This window comes from Triticum aestivum, chromosome 5D (assembly GCF_018294505.1).
Source record: "Triticum aestivum cultivar Chinese Spring chromosome 5D, IWGSC CS RefSeq v2.1, whole genome shotgun sequence".
Lineage (NCBI taxonomy): Eukaryota > Viridiplantae > Streptophyta > Magnoliopsida > Poales > Poaceae > Triticum > Triticum aestivum.
The window spans coordinates 467,482,104-467,500,661 of NC_057808.1; the positions used below are offsets into that span (position 1 = coordinate 467,482,104).

The window sequence follows — 18,558 nt, forward strand, 5'->3', positions numbered from 1 at the left end:
GTCAGAGCGAGCGGCCGTCTCCTCGCCAGATCCAGATCTTTCAGAGAGTCCTCCATGGACGCATCCCACGAAAGCATGCTTCAAGGCAGGCAGAGTCCGGGCGGGTCGTGCACGCTGAGCCGTCTCGATGAGATCGGCGCAGAGGTCCGGTTCAAGGCCCGGCTCACCAATCTTACCAATAAAGACATGGATTCCGCCGAAGGGGACCCGGTACCCATACTCGATTGAGCCGGCGTCGGGGCCCCAGTTTGCATCGTCGATGTAGAGCTTGCCGCGACGACTCTTGGTCATCCGGCCCACAGCGTATCCCTTGAGCCCTTCGAAGCTGCCCTTCAAGAACTCAAATCCACCGTGCGCTGGCCCCACGGTGGGCGCCAACTGTCGTGGAATTGTCACGGCAGATGTCCTCGTGCAAGGACTTAGTCGTGGAGCCATCGCAGCTAGGAAGCTTAAAGGGGTTAAGCGGGACAAGGGACACGAGGATTATACTGGTTCGGCCCCTTACGTTGAAGGTAAGGCCTACGTCCAGTTGAGGTGGTATTACTTAGGGTTTCGATGACCAGGGAGCTTAATCGCTATGCCTGGCTTTCGATCTGTTGTCTCTCGTCCTGAACCGCCGCCGGGTCATCCCTTTATATAGAGAGGTTGACGCCCCGCGGCTCTCAGAGTCCCGGCCGGCTTATAACAGTATCCGACTCGGACTCTTAACTACTCTTGCCTTACATTACAAGTCATTGCCATAACGGCGGTTTATCACTACGGGCCTTAAGCCGCCTCCGGGTCTTAAGCCCATTATTGATGCGCCATCCTCAAGCTTGGTACTGGGCTTCACGTGATGATCATTATGACGTAACCCGGCCCCTCCTGGGCGGGTGACTCTAATGGTTATATCCTCAACAGAATCCGAATGTAATAACTAATAAAATTACATGGTTAGCAGAAATGCTAGAATGTAAGCAGAGCTAAGAAAACATCGCACCCTGTATTCCTCTGCTTGGGGTTACAAATAAGTAGCAGTACAAGTGAGTACCAGTGATCCTACATCTAAGGAGGACGAGGCGGTGCACCTGGTACATGCCCTGCATGCTAGCTAGTAGGGAGGCGGCAAACAGATTTGTAACGAGAAAAAAAAATCAAACCATCTACTTGTGGTTCATACCTATGCATGCTGAAACATATAAGACAATTTTGTTGTTGATATATGCAAGCATTTACCGGAAATTATATGACAGACTACGTCGGAGAATCGGGTACTGGCGCCACGAAGATTGCAGCTGGTGTGTGATTATAAGCTATAAGATGGGCCGACCCGGCTGACCCAGCGGGTCACCCGATGCCGGCCCTGTTGACCCAAATCTCGTTTGAGACCGACCCACTTGACCCATTGGCCTCAAATTTTTGGGTCGGGTCAGCGACCCAGCGGGCCGACCCAACCCATTCCCATCCTGAAGTTTATAGGAAAAAATATTAACATGCAGCAAATCAACATAGAATATGTAAGATGACCTTATCCTGCATGAAGGAAAAAACAATATTGACATATAAGTACCAAATTAACATTGAAGACATAAGATGACCATACCCTGTCTGAGGAGAAAAAAAGCAACCCACAGGGTGTCGTGTGGTCATCCAAGTCCGAGCAGCACCTATGAAGTATAATTCCATATTTCATCACGGTAAGAGATTTGCTGACCAGGCCTGTCGCCTGGTGATAGCCTGCTCGCCAAACAAGCTTATAAACACGTTCGTTCTAACCTACGCAAGCGATGTGGTACTAAACGTACAACAGAACCGGGAATCGCCACAGTGTACGGCGCTGTATGTCGGCCCAACATGCTCCTCCTACCCGCGAGTCTGAGGCCAGGCCCGTCCGGCAAAGCGATGCCTTCGGGCCCCGGCTTCATCGCCCAGTCCTCCTTCCTTCGCGTTACTCGTAGCCCGTGACGTGCCACCTTCCCGGGTGCTCCATGCACGAAACACCGAAGACGCCACAGTGCCTCTGCATAAACCTGAGCAGGCGTGGTCCACGAAAGATACAAGGAATTTTCGTCTCGAGGGCACGTATTTCCTGCGTTCCCCGTCGGCATCCGGGGCGCGCGCGACGGGCGGGCCTACGGCCGGGCTGTCCGGGCACGTACGTACGCGTGATCTAGGTAGCCCCCCATTCACTCATTCCTCTCCATTGTCCTCAATCACGTCGACGCTGCATGATTTCTGTACACGCGGGCGGACGAGGCCGCGATTTCAGATTCGGCGCATGCACACGCCGGCACGCCCGGCTTTGGTTTGGTTTGGTCCGGCTGGCCAGCCCCCACCTCCCCGCCCTAGGCGGGCCCACTTGGCACGGGCCACTCGGGGCGCTTTCGGCCTTTGCAACCTGGAATGTTCGCTCTCTTGTAACGTACGTACTGGCCAGGCCGCCCCACAGCCAGCGAGAGCCGCCAACCCACAGCTGTAGCGTAAACTTGCCTAACAAAAGAAGCTGTACTAGCATAAACGCCGGGGCCTCACCTTTTGCCTATTTTACCCGGGTAGTTGAGATTCCCGGGCCGGCTGCTAGCTCACCGCACATGATGAGGGTGTGCCACTGGCCCCGAGCTTCGTTTGAATTTGAAAAATCCGGGGTCCGGAGGCTCCTTTCTTCTCCGCCCCTGATCCAGCGAACTGTCGACCCAATTGTACACACCTAACAGCCAAATAAATCCGTTTGAAAAAAAAACAAATAAATCAGGACGAGCAGTAAACTGCCGCGTACGTAGTAGTACTGGTCAGGTACATGTCGAGTTTGTGCGTACTGTTGTACGTACTCCCGGCACGGCATCAGCAGCAACTTGCATCAGCGTTCATCGGTAATGGCGGCCAAGTGATGCCCCGCCCCGTTCGGTTAACTGACCAGGAGCATCTCCTCTGGACTCCGGTCCTGGTTAATGGCACCGGCACCGGCACTGGCACGCCGTCTGTAACCAAAGCTGCTCAAATCTAACTAACACGGTGTGCCTTGGCGTGCTTCCAAGTTCCAAGAAAACAAACACACCCAGGACCGTCTGTGTCTACTACCTCTCCTGCAGATCCCATCTCAATAAACAGACTTCTTTCATCAGAGCGAAAACAAAGCAAGAACCACATCTCAACAACTTTGTTTCAGAACCAGACAAATCTTACGAACTACTAGTACCAATTGGTTTGTTTAGACAGCTAATAAAGCCTTGACGATCCGCGTACAGCCGTAAATTCCTTCACGTGAATAATCCACCAGCACGTACGTACTTGCCCAAGTTGCAGCGGTACTAGTAACACGGCAGGCGCACAGAGGCTTCCTTGGCCATTAATTACCTCTCTTCATTGCCATGCGCCACTGTCCTGGCGTGTCCTGTTGCTCTGGTGCATTTACCTATTGCCTGGCTGGACGCCTGCACGGGCGTTCGCTGCATCTGCATGCATGTGCAGCTGTTACCTGCCCCCACTGTCTTCACTCACACTCTGACTCCATGTTACTCAAGTTGTGTACTCGTACGCGTACGTACGTGCCAGCACATATCAGTTGTATTCTTGTCTTATCAGATCGTTCGTCACGCCCCCCACTGTTTGTACTGCTTCCATTCCGTCCATACACGGTTCCGATACGTTCTACCACCACGTCCTGCACGGCTGCACCGGTGATCATTTGGCCAGTGACTGAAGAGTATGTTCGGTACTCCACTGAATATTACTATCTCAGAACGACGGTTCTTGGATGCCTGCCTGCACATCTCGGCACGATGCGATTATAATATTTGTCAGCCCGGTTAGTTCACAGACAAGGAGGGTCTGGAGCTCTGGATCGTGATCTGGATCTTGGCGCGAGCTGGATCTTGAGCCCCTTTTCTTTTCTCCTGCTGCTGAAAACTCGATCCGGATCTCTCAGTTCAGACATTGACGTTGGCTTGAAGATAAGGGTGGCGCGCATTGTCAATGGCAACGCGCACATGCTTGCACTCTTCAGTTCCAACTTGAGTTTATCTTCTTTTTTTTGGTAAACGCCTTTCATTTTCCGACTATGACCACTCGATCCGCACGCACACGCTTCGTTCGTAGTACAGGCCGTAGCCACTGGTTCACTTTGGGAACTTGGCTGACGAGATGCTGCAGCTACGATCTTTGACATTTTTTTGGCGTCCGATCGTGTGATCGGGACCTGGGCCACGTCCGGGCAGCGCTGGCTAGCCTTGCTAGTCTTGGTGCGTGCTTCGCTGGAGAGATAAGGGTAGACTGATTGATGGAGCAGGGCTCATGAGAGGAGGCACAATTCTTTAGCTGATAATAAAGAGTTGATATATATGTATTCACACGAGCATGGGGCGTACGACGGGCCTCGGTTTGGAGCCGTTGCCTGCGTCTCTCTGTATCTGGACTGACCAGAGGAGCGGCCGCAGTGATTAGCGCGCACGCTTAATCAAAATGGACCACTAATCTGTCTGGGGCACAACCCGATGGAGTACTTTGTTTACTCCTAATCTGGGTCGCTGCTCGCCAAAAAGAAAGACGTGCGCGTGCGCTGGGAAAGAGAAACCGAGGAATACGTCGCGCCTCCCGAGCCTACCACCAGTATACTGTAGATCTCACGCCCACCCGGGCAAAGTTTGAGCCAGCAGGAAGGCGGGCCCACCTGATCAGTAGTGAATAACTGACTCGTGGTCCCGGTAGCGGGGGCCGCGCACGGGCGGTTGGGGGCCAGCGCTCAGCGGCGTGACGAGCGTGTGAACGAACGAGGAGTCCTTCCCTGGGGTGCCAGCGCCGCCCGACATCCGTCACGGTCAAAGCGAGCCTTTCCGTCGTCGCCGGCGTTGGATTCCCTTTCCCTGGGGGGTGAAAATTGGCAAACAGTGATGGCAGTCACTAATAGTCACCAAAAGGATAAAAAGAAATCACAGAAAGCGTTTGCTGCGCAGGGCCAATAAAGCCTGCGCTATCCTGTCGTCTGCCAGTGCCAACGTCCTCTCATCTGTGCTGTGGTCCGCTGCCCCGCCCAGAGCCTCACTATCCCCGTGACTGACAAGCGGCCTCTCGCCGCCGCCGCCTCGCCTCGCCGGCCGTCCGTCACCGTGGGAACTGACTGGTATGCCGTCAGCCTCCCCCTCCGCTCCTTCCTCTCCCTCCGCGTGTTGATTCGTTGGTTGGTTGTTTGGTTTCGTCCTCTTCCTCGCCGTCGCCGTCACCGCGTCATCGACGCGACGCGCGTGCACGTACCGCCTGCACTGCGCTCCAGGTTTGCCGCCACCACCGACCGACCCTTTTCTTCTCCTCGCGAGAGATAGAGCGGCTCCAAAACGAGAATCTGCCTGGGTGGCGGTTCCGCGGTTGGATGTGGATTTGCGAGCGACCCGCGTCCCTTTCCTGCGGTTCTAGTCCGGTCTGGTTGGTACCACTAGTATTCTACTGCTCTAGTAGGAGTAGATGGATAATGGTGGCTGTTGCCATCCATGGCCATGTTCCATGGCCTGGCCACTCATGGAGCAGTGGGGAATGCTCGAGCGAGCGAGTGACGACCTCGGCCGCCCGCCACCTTCGATTTGAATCCGCGACCGTGGCCGCCGGCACGCAAGCGCACCAGGAGGTCGCCAGTAACCAGTCCCGATCCGTGTCTCCCGGCCGCATGCGTGCACGCCTCCCCTCCCGCCGGAACTGTATCTACATTCTCCGGATTAAGATCCATTCATGCAGCAGCAGCATTATTCTACGGTGGTTTGCTGTGTGACCAGTGTGGCGGTTACTAGCACTGCCGTTCGTGCGACTCCACTATTTCTCCTAATTTAATTTGGAGACGCTCCGCCCCGGCTCCCGGCGCCCGGCCGGTGGTTAAGCCTTCCCATTCCACGGCGAGGCAGGGCAAGGAATTCGCGTGCGAAAGGCACGGCGACGACGGAGCCGCGATAATTTCGCCTGTCTAGGTGCCGCGTCCCCTTCGGCCGGAGAGGAGATCCAGCTGGAAAATTCGTCGCCGCCCGGCGGCCGGTGAGACGGGCCTCTCCCCCGCTTCTCGCGTACTAGTACGTGCGTGCAGTCGCCAAATGTGGTTGTGGCTGTGTGCGGAGCATGGACTGCGCGGCGCTTGCGACCAGTCAGAGCGGTGAGTGGAATGGAGCATCAACGGGGAATTCCATTAATAATTTAGTTAGCGGGTGATCCCGCCCACAGCGACGGCCCAGCCGATAAGATGCCCCTAGTCGACCTCTCGACTCTCGTGGCGTGGCCCTGGACGTGGTGCCGCCGCAGCGCAGCGGTGGCCCTTTCTGTTCATACTTTACACTGCTCCGTATTATGCTTCCGAAAGGATTTGTTGTTTACATTACCCGCCGTCGTCGTCATCGCAGCTAAGCGCGTGAGGTCCCGCCCACCCGTGCTAATCTATCAAAGCAAATGATTTCCTTCCTTCGCTTTCGGTCTTTCCTTTGTGGCCTTGCGATTCTCGTGTCGGCGGCGGCACTCCCACGTGAGAGTGCACACTGCTACTAGGCGGCTATAAGATGAACCGGGGTTTTCCTTTCCTCTCACACCTCTCCTTCCCAGGCAGCAACCGTTAAGAGATTTTTGCCGATTTCATCTTGCTGTTGCCGGAGTGGAAGGCATCGGTCTCCCGAGTTCGTGTTCGCGTCGCATGCGGCGGATTGCTAGCTGCTCCTTTTGAGGTATATACATGCATACTTGCAGTTGCAGTTATGCCCGTCGAGTGTACTGTATGTGAGCTTTTAGTGTCGAATTATCAAGGTTTCTGTGGCCGTTGGGGTTTACATATATCGCTTGCTGTCTTGCCGATGATCATGCTGGTTTTCAGCAGCTTGAGTTCTCGGACAGTGCAAGTGATAAAAAGAAACCACTACCTGGTTTACTTTAAGTAAAACATGCTCCCTTGTGTCTTCACTACTTCTCTATGATGCCTAGAGCCAGCAGGGGAGCCTCTGGATGGCCTATCCTAATTTTTGGTCTTTATGTGTTTATTACTTTCAAACAATAGTCTTTCTTTACACTGCTAGCCCACTGTATATCTTGCTCATCTATGATGGCTATGCCCAACAGAGGAGGAGCCTTTGAGTGGACTAGGCCTAATGCTTGCCCTTTAACTGTGTTCTCAAGCATCAATCCTTCCTTCCTTCCTTGCACTAGCTAGCTCATCTTTGATTTTTCCTTGTTGCGTAAGCGTCACTGAATGTTTGCTCACATGATTACCACCCTTTCTTCAGGTCTATATATATAGTCGGCGGTGATCGATACCAGACACGGTGCCAAGATGGGGAGTCTGCACAAGACCACCTTTGTTCTCCTCATGTTCTGCTTGGCGGCGTTGGGGAGCGCGGACTATCTCAAGTACAAGGACCCGAAGCAGCCTCTTGGCGTTCGCATCAAGGATCTGCTTGGTCGGATGACCCTGGCTGAAAAGATAGGCCAGATGACCCAGATTGAGAGGGAGAATGCCACAGCAGAGGCCATGTCCAAGTACTTCATAGGTGCCTCTCACTTCCCTCGTGCTAAATTAACAACTGCAGATTGTGAAGGGTTGTCTATAATAACATTTTGTATGATGCAGGTAGCGTACTGAGTGGTGGAGGCAGTGTGCCTTCTCCTCAGGCATCCGCTGCAGCTTGGCAGTCGATGGTGAACGAGATGCAAAAAGGCGCCCTTTCTACCCGCCTAGGCATTCCGATGATCTACGGTATTGATGCTGTGCATGGTCACAACAATGTCTACAAAGCTACCATCTTCCCACATAATGTTGGCCTCGGAGCCACCAGGTAGAAACTGTTCTCTTTCTTTAACTTTTGATTGATGTGACAATGAAATGTCATATATTCTGTAATATGGATGTCCATATTATATTGGATCAACCAGCTATGATATTTTCAGAAAAGACATGCTAACTGTGACATATATGTTGATCTAAATTAATATGTTACTGTCTTGTAGGGACCCTATGTTGATAAAGAGGATAGGAGAAGCAACTGCTCTTGAAGTTAGAGCAACGGGAATTCCTTACGCTTTTGCTCCGTGTATTGCGGTAATAGACCGTACCTCTTGCATGGTTGATACTTCAGTATGGATGGCAAATGCGCCTTGTTTTTGTTCCTAGGAACTCACCTGTTGATGTTGCTCAGGTGTGTAGAGACCCAAGATGGGGACGCTGCTACGAAAGCTACAGCGAAGACCCAAAGGTTGTCCAGTCCATGACCACACTTATCTCTGGTCTGCAAGGTGACGTTCCGGCTGGTTCTGAGGGAAGGCCATACGTTGGTGGAAGGTAATATACATTCAACAGATATAGTAGGTAACTTGTGTTCTGTAATTTTTTAGTCTGAAGAGGCGGAACTAACTTCGTTGTCACTCTTGGTACACTGCAGTAAGAAAGTTGCTGCATGTGCAAAGCACTATGTTGGTGATGGTGGTACGTTTATGGGGATCAACGAGAACAATACAGTCATCGACGCCCATGGGCTGATGACTATCCATATGCCTGCTTATTACAATTCTATCATCAGAGGTGTCTCCACTGTTATGACCTCGTACTCTAGCTGGAACGGAAAGAAAATGCACGCCAACCACTTCCTTGTCACTGATTTTCTCAAGAACAAGCTCAAATTCCGGGTCAGTTGCTCATTAGGAAGGCAGTACAATTTCACTCTTTATTTTCTTCAGGTATATTTAAAGATGCTGATGTAATTAATTTCTTTTGATTTCGTGCAAACAGGGTTTCGTGATTTCAGACTGGCAAGGCATTGATCGGATTACTAGTCCTCCAGGCGTGAACTATTCTTATTCAGTCGAGGCTGGAGTTGGTGCCGGTATTGACATGGTAAGATATGCTAATCACATACTTGAGTTTTTCCTGTGCAAAGCATACTTGTCTGATAAATTCAACTTCAAATTTTCGGACAAAAATTGAGTATATTGCTTGCTCGTAGGGCACAATTAGGATAGGATGGTTCCTATCTGATAGACCATTGACAGTTGTTATCTTTTGTGGAACAAATACAAATATGCCATTCTCTTCATTTCTGATCATGCTCTGGCATACATTATTTTGCAGATCATGGTTCCTTATGCCTACACGGAATTCATTGATGATCTGACATACCAAGTTAAGAACAACATTATCCCCATGAGCAGAATCGACGATGCTGTCTACAGGATTCTTCGGGTCAAGTTCACCATGGGTCTTTTTGAGAGCCCCTATGCTGACCCAAGCCTCGTCGGTGAACTCGGGAAGCAGGTTAGTTCCCAACTCCACATTTTCTTTTGCTCACACTTCATTTGTCAAGATCCATGAATTCTTACTATAAATTCCGTCCCGTTGTTAGGAACACCGCGATCTCGCTCGTGAGGCCGTCAGGAAGTCATTGGTGCTGCTGAAAAATGGAAAATCTGCCTCCAGCCCATTGTTGCCTCTCCCAAAGAAGGCCGGTAAGATCCTCGTCGCCGGAAGCCACGCCGATGACTTGGGCCTCCAGTGCGGAGGATGGACCATCACATGGCAAGGACAGACCGGCAACGACAAAACTGCCGGTAAATTTTCATTGCTTGCTTGCAGTACTAATCTATAGCAACGTGGTCGATAATTGGACCAAAAGTTCATGGAATCATGTGATGAAACGCATGCAGGGACGACGATCCTTTCGGCGATCAAGTCCACCGTCGACCCCAGCACGGAGGTGGTCTTCTCGGAGAACCCGGACAGCGCCGCCGTGGACAGCGGCAAGTATGACTATGCCATCGTGGTGGTCGGCGAGCCGCCCTACGCCGAGACGTTCGGCGACAACCTCAACCTGACGATCCCTGCCCCGGGTCCCTCGGTGATCCAGAGCGTGTGCAAGAGCGTCAAGTGCGTGGTGGTGCTCATCTCCGGCAGGCCGCTGGTGCTGGAGCCGTACATTGGCGCCATGGACGCGTTCGTCGCCGCGTGGCTGCCCGGCTCCGAGGGCCAGGGCGTGGCCGACGCGCTCTTCGGCGACTACGGGTTCTCCGGGAAGCTGGCGAGGACGTGGTTCAAGTCGGTGGACCAGCTGCCGATGAACGTCGGCGACAAGCACTACGACCCGCTCTTCCCCTTCGGGTTCGGCCTCACCACCGAGGCCAACAAGTGAGTCGGGTACTCGGGTGAGATGGGATGTACTATCTCGGCTGGGCTGTGAGAGATGGGATACATACATACATTGAGTTTTGTGGTTGATTTGTTATGTTAGCAATAAAAGAGCGATGCGTTCTTGCGGATGTTGTCGTGTTGGTTCTCTTGTGCAGCAAAATCTAGCGATTGGCGTTCTCTTCTACTGCTACATCCTACCCTCAGCGAACACATGAGAAGGAAACGTTGAAACCGTTGTATCGACGCGCGATCACATAACAGAACGCCTACGGAGCAGAGGAGCAACCTGAACCACCCACATAGGTGAAAAAAGAAGATTCAGATTAAGTAGACGTCTGAACGGTACAGGCACACGGTTCTAGAATGACTCATGGCTAGAAGATACACCACTTAATCAGCAATACCCTATGATTATACAACATTGTTCTAGCGAAAACATGTTCCATTTGCAGATGTTATAGCTGAGGGCATCACCAATGTTAGCTTTCGAATGATGCTCAAAAGCCATCCATAGATAAATGGACGTCCTGGTTCCATTTGGTTCAGCGATAAATGTCTATTAGTCCAACGCAAAATCCCAGACCTGGTCCCTAGCTTTATGATGAGTTATCTTCTGAATAATTTGACTTTTATTTGAGATAGATGAAGTGTGACAACCTAACAGAGTAACAGATGAGCCGAATGTGACAATGTCTTCCAATTAAGCTCCATGTTTTAGGCTATTTCTCGTTCAAATCAATGTGTGTGTGGACTAGGCGAATGATGATTACCACTTTCGTAGAATCTTAGTCAAAATATATTTGACGCTTTATATTATAAAGAAACCACCGAGCACAACAACAAGTCCAGGTCCAACAAACAAGCAAGAGTACAAGAGCCAAAGTGCGAGAAAAATAAAAATAAGTCTTATTGGGCACAAACACAGAACACCCCTACAAAGATAAAGCAAACACACGCTAATCCGACTAAGGAGGCGGTGGTGGATTCGGAGGAGCAAGACGCGAGGCAATGGACCGGAGCTCGGCGATGATCCTGTCGATGTTGTCTCGAGCAAGCCGCTTGCTAAGCGGTCTCCGGAGCTGCCAGAAACCACACATTTTATAAATTGTGTTAGTCACACACAAGGGAACCACATGTTCAATCACCAACTTATTGCGGAGACAAGAGCACCCACAACTACCCAAAGGGGGTGTGGAGCAGAGCAAAGGGGGTAAACACTTATAGAGTGGTGTCTAACAAATTCAAAGACCCCAGACATCTGAGCAGGGACTGCAAGCTACCCAATTGCATAATCTGTGGGAAGAACTCTCGTGCCACTAGGGAATGTGTTTGGTTGAAGCAAATGAAACCAGCGCCCAAGTTTGTGGGGTATGCTGCCAGGGGACTGGGGGTTCTTCTTATCCAAAATTCAAAAGAAGTGAGTGGTGAGCAGACAAATCCCATGACAATTGTCAACATTGTATCTGGTGAGATCAATGAAACACAATTCCTAGAAGGGTTTAATTACATTATGGGTGAAATTTGGGAAGGTGCCTAAGTGCTTCACACATTTCTTTGGGATGTGTGAGGTGGCAGCTACTGTTGGCCCAGTTCTAGAAATTGATATGGAAACTATTCTTCAAGAAAGGGCGAGAGCTAAAGTTGGTATAAGAGACTTCGGAAAATTGCCAAAGCACACTGAAGTCACTGATAAAGAGCTGATGATCTACAGAATCACCATGGAACTGGAAGAAGTGGTGGAGCAAGGATGGTATGAGGAGAAAAGGAAACACGATTCAATTGAAAATGAACAAGAAGAAGTTGAAGATGATATGAGGAAAAAACTGCGAATAGGGGAAATGGACACTGGAGGAAGCAAGGAGAACTTGTCTCTATGTAGTGTGGGGTTGAAACACTTTGAGGAGATGAGACAAAAAAGTGAGGAACTGCTTATGATCCAAAAAGAATACTTGGCAGAAGTGGGGTTGAGGAAAAAAATTGAAGCTAATTTGGATAAGATCATTCCGAAAATGCATGAAATGGAGGAAAGCAGATTTAGGCAAGAAGCTTGGAGGGCTATAGAGGAGAAGAAAAATGCCAGCTAGGAAACAGAGAAACAGAAACTGATTGAAATGATAAAAGGACAACAAGAAACGATTGATAGATGCATGGAGAAGATAGATATATGGGAGGAGAAAGAACTGACTGGTGAAGACTTTGGTGGAAAAAGTGGATATGAGGAAGAAACTCAACAAGAGGCTGGACTTGATGATGCTTATGCTGACCCTGTTGACTACAATGCCAGTCAGGAATCTGCGGAATCTTTAGGCGCCAAACTGGGCATAATCTTTCTATGGGGAAAATTTTCCTCTGGGAATGGCTTGCACCCAAAGGGAAATCTGGAGGAATACTAGTTGGTGTTAATAATGGCTCTTTTGACCTGGTACAAGTAGATAAAGGGGTGTACTTTGTCAGATTATTATTATTTGATAAGAAAGCAAAATTCCATTGGAATTTAGTGACAGTATATGGTGATGCTCAGAAGGATGGAAAGGCTACCTTTCTTGCTGAGTTATCTTGAACCATGTGTGATTGGGGGAGATTTCAATCTAATTAGAAATAACTCTGAAAAGAATAAACCTGGAGGGGTTGATCACTTCAGTTTTGTGTTTAATGCTATTATAGAGCATGCTGGACTTAGGGGCCTTCCCCTAAATGGAAGAAATTATGCTTGGGCTAACAACTTGTCTGATCCTACCTTTGAAAAACTGGATAGGGTCTTGGTTTGCCCTGATTGGGAAGACAAATATCCCCTGGCTATTGTCCATGCATTAGAAAGAGAGATTTCAGATCATACCCCCTTATCTTAGACACTGGGAACACAAACCTACACATTCTATTTTCAGATTTGAAAATTCTTGGATGTTGATGGAGGGTTTTAAAGAATTTGTTGAAAAAATTGGGGGATTAATTGCAAAGGGTCCAGTTTGGATGCCTGGCAGAAAAAATTAAGTAATATGGGACAGAAAATTAGAGGATGGGTCTTAAATGCCAATGCTATTTACAGAAAAAGAAAGAAGGAGCTGTTGGATCAGCTTGACAAAATAGATAAGAATGCTGAGATCATGGGGCTTTTTGCCCATGATAGAGAGTTGCAGAAAAAGATGAGAGGGGAATTAAAAGAACTCCTCAAATTGGAAGAGGTTATCATGACAAGGTGAATGGGAGGAGAAGAAATTATCATGACAAGGTGAATGGGAGGAGAAGAAAAAAAAAGATTCTATCATTAGAACAAGAAGGAGAAGTGATTGAAGGAGGAAAAAATTTGACGAAATTTATCACTGAATATTACAAAAACCTATATGGTCAAGCTGAAACTTCTGCAATCAATCTTAATACACAAGCTCCTGAGAGCATTTCACCTCAAGAGCAAGAACTCTTGCTGAGACCTTTTTTAGTGGAGGAAATTCACTTAGTAGTGTTCTCCATGGAGAAGACTAGGAGTCCTGGACCGGATGGGTTCTCTGTGGATTTCTATCAACACTTCTGAGATGTGGTCAAGATGGATCTGAAGGCCATATTAGATGATTTTCATAGTGGTAATGTGGATCTGTCTAGACTTAATTATGGGATCATAACTCTGGTTCCTAAAACTAGAGAAGCTAAACAGATACAGAAATTCAGGCCTATTTGCCCGCTGAATTTAAATTTTAAAATAATTACTAAAGTCTCGATGAACAGGCTTAGTAAGGTAGTTAATCCTACCATCTCCCCCGTACAAACTGCATTTGTGAAAGGGAGATATATTATGGAAGGGGTAGTCATCCTACATGAAGCTTTAAACTCTATTCATACTAAGAAACAAAGTGCCATGTTATTCAAAGTAGATTTTGAAAAAGCATATGATAAAATTAAATGTCCTTTTGTCCATAAAATGCTAAAATTGAAAAACTTTCCTGACAAATGGTGTGATTGGGTTATGCACACCATGAGAGGGGGTCAAGTAGGAGTCAGAGTGGATGATGATATAGGGCCTTTCTTAAACGAGAGAATTCCTTATTTGACCCTTTATTAAAATTTGCCCCCCCCCACTATTTGACACCTAAAGTTAATTTTGTTCCTTATACGACACTTTCGTCCATTTTAAGCAGTAATGGTGTTATGTGCAAAGTGAAAATACCATTTTGCCCCTTGTGCAGTGTGTAACTACCCTGGGTGTAGTTAAAAAGTAATCAGTTCAGAGCAACTCCAACGGGCCAACCCAAACAGACGTCGCATTTGTCCGCTTTTTGTCCGTTTGGGTCGGCCGCCGTCCGCTTTTTGTCCGTTTGGGTCGGCCGCCCGCCCGGCGTCCGCCCAGTTTTGCATTTGGGTCGGCAGTGCGCCCAACGCGTCGACCCATTTCATGTCCGCATTCAACTTTTAAATAAAAAAGGCCCGCGGCCGATCATGCCAGCGGCCATGTCTCATGCCGGCACCATGCCAGCGCCGGCATACAATGCCGGCTTCAGAAAATACCACAGTTCATGCTGGCGCACTCGCCAGCCGGCCGGCACATATGCCAGCACACAAAAAGGGTGGGACTTGAGTTCGACCACGCCATCGCAGCTCCTGTGGTCATGCCGGCACACGTGCCGGCATACCAAAAAGATGGCCCTCGCCGCCATAGATCACTCGTCGTCGAACTTGAGCATGTCGGCCTGCATCTTCTCGAACCACGGCCTCTTCCTTGGCGAATGCTTTTGCTCGGCGCCCGTCTTTGGGTCTTGTCCAATGTCTCGCCAACACTCGGAAAGAAGCTTGTCCTCGGCAGCTGTGTACGCCTTCGTGCGCTTGCTCTTGCGCTTCGGCTTAGGACCGGCGGCTTGGTTGGCGAGCTCGTCCTCGAACAAAGGCTCCACTTCGATGTCGCATTCGTCCTCTTCCTCTAGCCCATAGTCGTCCGGGAACTCGTGGTCGAGGGGGAAGCCGTCCAGGTCGATGCCGACCTGATCACGCATGAAGGCCGCCTGAACGGGATCATAGCCAGCGGCCGGCGTGAACGCCCCGCGGCCGTCCTAGCTTTGTGTCTCGTCGGGATCGTAGCCAGCGCCCGGCGCACCACCCTCGAAGATGAGGTTTTGCATGTAGTCCTCGTCGACGGCGGACGGCATTTCCTCGAACAGGATGATGAGCGCGTTTCCTCGTGCCGCCGGATGACGAGCCACCGACCACCGGGGTGGCGTTGAGGTCGATGGGCGCGGGCGCGGGCATGGAAGGCGCGACCACGCTCACGTCGGGCGAGCACTCCCGAAGAGGCGGGAGGCCTGCGGGTAGACGTGGAAGCCGGGGACCGGGTTGCAAGCCGACACGCGGGGTGAGTCGGGCAGCACCATCTGAGGAAACACCGACGAGCCGGTGCTGGCCGTGGCGACGGCGGCTTGGACGAGGCTGTGCTGGCTAGGGTTTACCCCTAGCATGTAGAGCGCCTCCCTCGTTGCCGCCGCGACGCGGGCATTGGTGAACTCCTGCTGCGCGGCGGCGATGGCGGCGGCCTCATCCCTCGCGTCCGCGGCGTGCCTCCGGCCCTTCCTCTTGGCCGACTCCCTTGCCCGCTGTTCGGGCGTCAGCGCCTTCTTCGGCTTGGTCGCGGCGGCGGTGTTGTGCGGGGCACGAGGCTTGCCTTTCCCGGAGGGGGCGACGGCGTCGGACGAGGCGAGGGAGGCGAGGCCGGCGGCGGCGTCGAGGTCGAGGTCGATGGCGTCCTCCATGGCTGGTTGGGGGGCGGGGGCGTGCGCGGGCGGGAGTGTTTTTGGGGAAAATGGAGGGAAATAGTGGTGGCTGCCACCGACCGGCGGGCCCGGGGAGAGGAGTAGGCGCGCGCGCGTTCGTCTCGTGTCCGCGCCGACGCAAATCCGGCTCAAAATTGGGTCGGGAATGGGTCATCCGCGGACGAAAAACAGACGCGCGTCCGTTTGGGTCGGCGCATTGGGCCTCCATTTTTGTCCGCACCGACCCAAACGAACGCGGGCAGACGAAATGGGTCGCCCCATTGGAGTTGCTCTCACACATGCTAGGGATGTTCAACAGATGCTGTCCATGTATATGTAAGCTCCAGTATTTTGTTCATAAGGTAAATTGTTCTGCACATGTAAAAGCTGTACAAAACATCCAAACTTGTACTAGCATATCGATGGTCAGTACAGTACCTTTTTTTGCGAATAGCACAACGACGCCCAAGCCCGCCAGTGAGGCCATGGACAGAGCGGTGGAGCGGCCATGGCGTCGACATCTACGGCCCCGATGCCTTCGAGGCTGGACGCGAACCAGCAATCTGAGCGACACGTGCAACAGGTAACGAAAGGTAATTGGTGGAAGAGGATGCTAGTACAGGTTGTGACTCGTCCTGTACTTTCCGTCGAGACATAGCTTGTAATACGTCCGAGTACATTTCGACGAGATGCACGTATAAGCTAGCCGCGGGAGATTACTTTCCGGCCGCCGATCGGATACTCGCGTACAAGCAGTAGGTAAGCAACGCGATCAATTTTCACTAGGTAAGCAACGGGATTTAGTAGTATGTGATTGTGATGTGACTATGTATAATACTATACTTTGGAACATGTAATCAAATTCAGAACGACGTGTTAATTGGCATACTATGTGAAGCACTGTAGTTTAGAGCGAGATGAACTAATCATAGGGGCAAAATGGTCTTTTCACCTTCCACTTAACCCTGCTACTGCTTAAAATGGACAGAAGTGTCGTAGAAGGAACAAAATTTACTTTAGGTGTCAAATAGGAAAGAAATTTTTATTTTGAACCAAATAGGGAAGCAAATTTTAAAAAAGGACCAAATAAAGAATTCTCTCTTCTTTAAAACCCACAAAGGGCTTAGACAGGGGGATTCTTTGTCTCCCCTGCTCTTTGATTTCGCTGTAAATGCTTTAGCCATTATTCTGGATAAAGCTAGAACAGAGGGATATATCAAAAGGGTGTTGACTGAATATCACGATACTAGAGTAAAGATGCTGCAATATGCAGATGACACTATATTTTTGCTTCGAGATGATGAAGAAAGTGCTAGAAACCTCAAATTTATTCTTATTGCATTTGAGCAGTTGTCCGGACTAACTACCAATTTTCATAAGAGTAACATTTACTTGTTTGGTGAAGCAAAAAATAGAAGTGAATTATACCAAGAGACTGAAGGAAATATGCCCTAGAGGCAATAATAAAGTTATTATTTTATTTCCTTATACCATGATAAATGTTTATTATTCATGCTAGAATTGTATTAACCGGAAACTTGATACATGTGTGAATACATAGACAAAACAAAGTGTCCCTAGTATACCTCTACTTGACTAGTTCATTAACCAAAGATGGTTAAGTTTTCTAACCATAGACATGTGTTGTTATTTGATGAACGGGATCACATCATTCTCTAATGATGTGATCCCGTTCATCAAATAACAACACATGTCTCCGTTAGATTAACATTATGATCGTTAAGTTTTATTGCTATTGCTTTCTTCATGACTTATACATGTTCCTCTGACTATGAGATTATGCAACTCCCAAATACCGGAGGAACACCTTGTGTGCTATCAAACGTCACAACGTAACTGGATGATTATAAAGATGCTCTACAGGTGTCTCGGATGATGTTTGTTGAGTTGGCATAGATCGAGATTAGGATTTGTCACTCCGTGTTTCGGAGAGGTATCTCTGGGCCCTCTCGGTAATGCACATCACTATAAGCCTTGCAAGCAATCTGACTAATGAGTTAGTCACGGGATGATATATTACGGAATGAGTAAAGAGACTTGCCGGTAACGAGATTGAACTTGGTATGATGATACCGACGACCGAATCTCGGGCAAGTAACTTACCGATGACAAAGGGAACAACGTATGTTGTTATGCGGTTTGACCGATAAAGATCTTCGTAGAATATGTAGGAGCCAATATGAGCATCCAGGTTCCGCTATTGGTTATTGACCGGAGATGTGTCTCGGTCATGTCTACATAGTTCTCGAACCCATCCTGCTCGGGAAGACGAGACGGCGGCGGCTCCCTGAAAATGGAATAAAGGTCTCCCCGCCTAGCCCCAGTTCCAGTGGTGCGTCTAGCATCGTTGGTGGGCGTGTGGAGGTGTGTCTCCGGCGGATCTATCCTTGGTGGATTTGCTCGGATCTGGTTGTTTTTCGTCTATGTTCGTGTGTCTTCGGACTGGATCCTTTCGATCTACGTTATCCTTCATCGACGGCGGTTGCTGTTCTGGTGCGCTGGTCCTATGAGGCCTTAGCACGACGACTTCCTGACTGTCTACTACAACAAGTTGTGCCCGACGCCGGCGAGGGAGGGGCGATGACAGCGGCGCGCCTTCGGCTCGCTTCAGTGCTTGTAGTCGTCGCTAGGTGGTCTACGGACCTGAATGTAATTTTTATTATTTCTGGTGTTTGTTATACTGTCATGATTGAAGATGAA

General features: G+C 49.8%; 1 protein-coding gene across 1 annotated transcript; it reads left to right on the plus strand.

The window, feature by feature from the left end:
* Window positions 1-6,225: 6,225 nt before the first annotated feature.
* Window positions 6,226-10,236, plus strand: LOC123122831 (beta-glucosidase BoGH3B). Its single transcript, XM_044543187.1, has 10 exons — window positions 6,226-6,665; window positions 7,218-7,481; window positions 7,562-7,766; window positions 7,939-8,029; window positions 8,127-8,269; window positions 8,370-8,613; window positions 8,717-8,821; window positions 9,056-9,238; window positions 9,327-9,531; window positions 9,628-10,236. Exons 2-10 carry the CDS (start codon window positions 7,265-7,267, stop codon window positions 10,107-10,109), a joined length of 1,875 nt encoding a protein of 624 aa, XP_044399122.1. The 5' UTR covers window positions 6,226-6,665; window positions 7,218-7,264; the 3' UTR covers window positions 10,110-10,236.
* Window positions 10,237-18,558: the final 8,322 nt, after the last annotated feature.